The sequence below is a fragment of the Vigna unguiculata genome, chromosome 1 (genome assembly GCF_004118075.2).
Source record: "Vigna unguiculata cultivar IT97K-499-35 chromosome 1, ASM411807v1, whole genome shotgun sequence".
Taxonomy (NCBI): Eukaryota; Viridiplantae; Streptophyta; class Magnoliopsida; order Fabales; family Fabaceae; genus Vigna; species Vigna unguiculata.
This window is the reverse complement of record NC_040279.1, coordinates 12569988-12573184: the sequence shown is the minus strand read 5'-3', so window position 1 is coordinate 12573184 and position 3197 is coordinate 12569988. Positions and strand designations below refer to the sequence as shown.

Genomic DNA, 3197 nt, shown 5'->3' with positions numbered 1-3197 from the left:
ACGACTTGTTCATTAGGCTCATGGCATCAACGATCACCCGCCGGGGAGGGATAGGTTGGAGAGGCCGAATTTGGTGCGGTCAAAAATGAGGACAATGTTGTTTGGAGGAGCTGCATGTCCATGGCAGAGAAGTTGTCACTAGTTGTAGCTGTTGGAGATGATGACACAATGTTCATGCTCTTTCTCAAACATATGTTGTTAATGTTTTCTTTTACGAATTTATTAGTTACAATGACAATTTTGTAATCTTTACTTTTTATGTATTAAAACATTTTTTTTGTCTATCACATCCATCAAATAATTCACAAATTTTCACAAACTTTACCTTCAAATCCACTCACTTTCATCTCCAAATGCCTTATAATAAACAACACAAACATTACCTTCAAATCCCCTTAAATTCATCCACTCACCCTCCTTCAAATTCATCTTTCAAAGTGAACACAAACTTAGAACCAAGTAACGAATATCTTTTGATAGACATGATACCTAAATATGTATAACATATTTCTTCTTAGTTAAACATTGTGAGAGCAACAACTAGGGGTCCATCATATCTTATATTGAGCTTAAGTGCAATATCTTGAAGCATTATGGTCAATCCTCGAGTGGGGAGATGGAATGTATAAGTCTCATATCTCCATTTCTCCACCAAAGTGGTTACCGAATAGTAATCCACATTTATATGCTTTATTTTTTTCAATTTCAACAAATTCAGCTTGCCCTAATATGGGAACTTCTAAGGGATGTCAGTTTAACACTAATAAGTGGTTAAGAAATAATATGTTGCCACTACTAGAAGAAACTGTATGGGAAAAAACTTTACACCCTTGTAGGGCATATGTCTTAAGTTTAAATACAAGTGTGTTAATGCCTGACAAAGCATGCAACAAAGTACACATCAAATTCATAACTTTTGAAATTAACAGGGGTCTAAAACCCAAAAAATACTGAAAACTAATTATTGACATTACAAGGTTTCTGTTATAACTCAGTATATGCGTAAAAAATCAAGTGTTTATTCAAGTATGAAGGCATTGGCTTTTATAGCCTACAGACTCAAAAACAAAATAACAGACTTAATGTTGTTACTGCAGCATTATAGGAGGCCTAAAATAAGGAAACAAATTGACCTGGTACATCCTATAAAATAGGAATAGTTATTGACACGTAAAACATAAAGTAACTGACACTAACAATCCCTCCCTAAAGCTTAGCTTACTTCATCAACCTTGAATACTCCAAGCATGCTTCTGATTTTTTCAAATTGATCAAGTTTCTAAGCTTTGGTCATGACATCAACGATCTGTTCTTTTGTACTGCAGAATCTTAATCTAACTATCTGATCATTAACTAAATCTCTGAGGAAATGAAACCTCACTGCAATGTTTACTTCTGCCATGAAAGACATGATTCTTGGATAGTTGAATAGTAGAATTGTTGTCACAAAGAATCTCGGTGGGTTTTTGTTCTTCTCTTCCAATATGTTACAGAATTCTTTTGAGCCAGATACATTGACATGCACAATGTGCTACAACAATGTATTCGGCCTAAGTGGTAGAGAGGCTTACCACTGGCTGTTTCTTTGAAGCCCATGATATAGCTGCAGTTCCCATCATAAACACTGATCCGGAAGTGCTTCTTCTATCATCTGGATCTCCTACATAGTTGCTATCATTGTAGGTTGTGAAATTTATCTTTCTTCCTTTTTGATAAAAGAAACCGTGTTCAATGGTTCCTTTGAGATACCTAAAGATACGTTTAATTACTGCCCAATGGGACTCTTTAGGATTGGCCATGTATCTACTAATGACACTGACTCCAAACATCAAGTCTGGTCTTGTAACTGTCAAGTACATAAGGCTGCCAATGGCTTGTTTGAATTGTGTAGCATCGACTGGACTTCCTGTTTCATCCTTAGATAGAATTGTTCCTGGTACAATGGGATTCTTGATGGGGTTGCTATTTAACATGCTAAATCGTGCAAGAATTTCACGTGCATAGCGCCTTTGACAGATAAAAATTCCTGCTTCGTTTTGTATTACCTCAATGCCAAGGAAGTATTTCATTTTGCCCAAGTTTGTCATATCAAATTCTAGCTGCATCGAATGTTTGAATTCTTCGCAAATATCTTTGTTGCTCCCAGTAAAAATTAGATCATCTACATACAAGTTAAAAATTAAAATATTGTTTCTAACCTTTTTGTGTGAACAAGGTGTGTTCACTGGAGCAACATTCAAATTGTTCTTTAACAAAGTACGCTTCAATCTTGTTGTACCAGGCTCTTGGGGCCTGTTTGAGTCCATATAGGGCTTTTTTTAGTTTGTAAACTTGTCTCTCGCGGTCTTGCTTGATATATCCAGCGGGTTGGTAAACATAGATTTCTTCCTAAATTTCACCATGCAAGAACACACTTTTAACATCAAGTTGGAAGACTTCCCATGCATTTTGAGCAGCCACAACTAACAATACTCTTACTGTATCGAGCCTAGCAACAGGAGTAAAAATCTCTGTGTAGTTAATTCCATGTTTCTGAGCGTAACCTTTGGCTACCAATCTGTCTTTATGCTTTTCAATCTCGCCTTTTTCATTTAACTTTGTTTTGAAAATCCACTTCACTCCAATGGGTATAACTCCATCAGGTGGATCCACTAGTACCCACGTGTTGTTTCTTTCAATTGCTTGTATTTCCGTATCCATCTCCTCTCGCCATTTCGAACTAGTTTTGGCTTCTTCAAATGTGAGAGGATCTGCAGAATCAGTCAACATCATTGCCAGTAGATCCTCCTCCTCTTCTACGAAGAGATTAGTCTCATAATCTCCCAACCATGAAGGTTGTCGATGAGTCCTTGTCGCCCTCCCTTGAACTAGAGTATTTGTGAAATCTGATTGTTGCGACTCTGTGGTTGCCATATGTGGAGGTGTAAGCTCTACATTTTCACTTTCTTCTCCATGTTGAGATGTGACCACTACATTATCATCTTCTTCTTCTTCTTGGCTACTTTCGTCTTCATTTTGGCCATTCATATTAAGAGCAGTAGGCGTAGATTCTGCTCTTTCTTCTTCCCAATTCCAGCTTTTGTCTTCTTCAAATATCATGTCCTTGCTGATAATAATCTTTTTGGTAATCGGATAAAAAAGTTTATAGGCTTTTGTTTCATCACTCACACCTAAGAGGACACATTGATGACTTTTAT

At 36.7% G+C, this 3197-nt stretch overlaps 1 protein-coding gene across 1 annotated transcript; it reads right to left on the bottom strand.

Moving 5' to 3' along the window:
• Positions 1 to 1550: 1550 nt before the first annotated feature.
• LOC114188316 (uncharacterized mitochondrial protein AtMg00810-like) lies at positions 1551 to 2306 on the bottom strand. The gene has a single exon (XM_028076914.1). The coding sequence runs from the start codon at positions 2304 to 2306 to the stop codon at positions 1551 to 1553; it is 756 nt and encodes a 251-aa protein (XP_027932715.1).
• Positions 2307 to 3197: the final 891 nt, after the last annotated feature.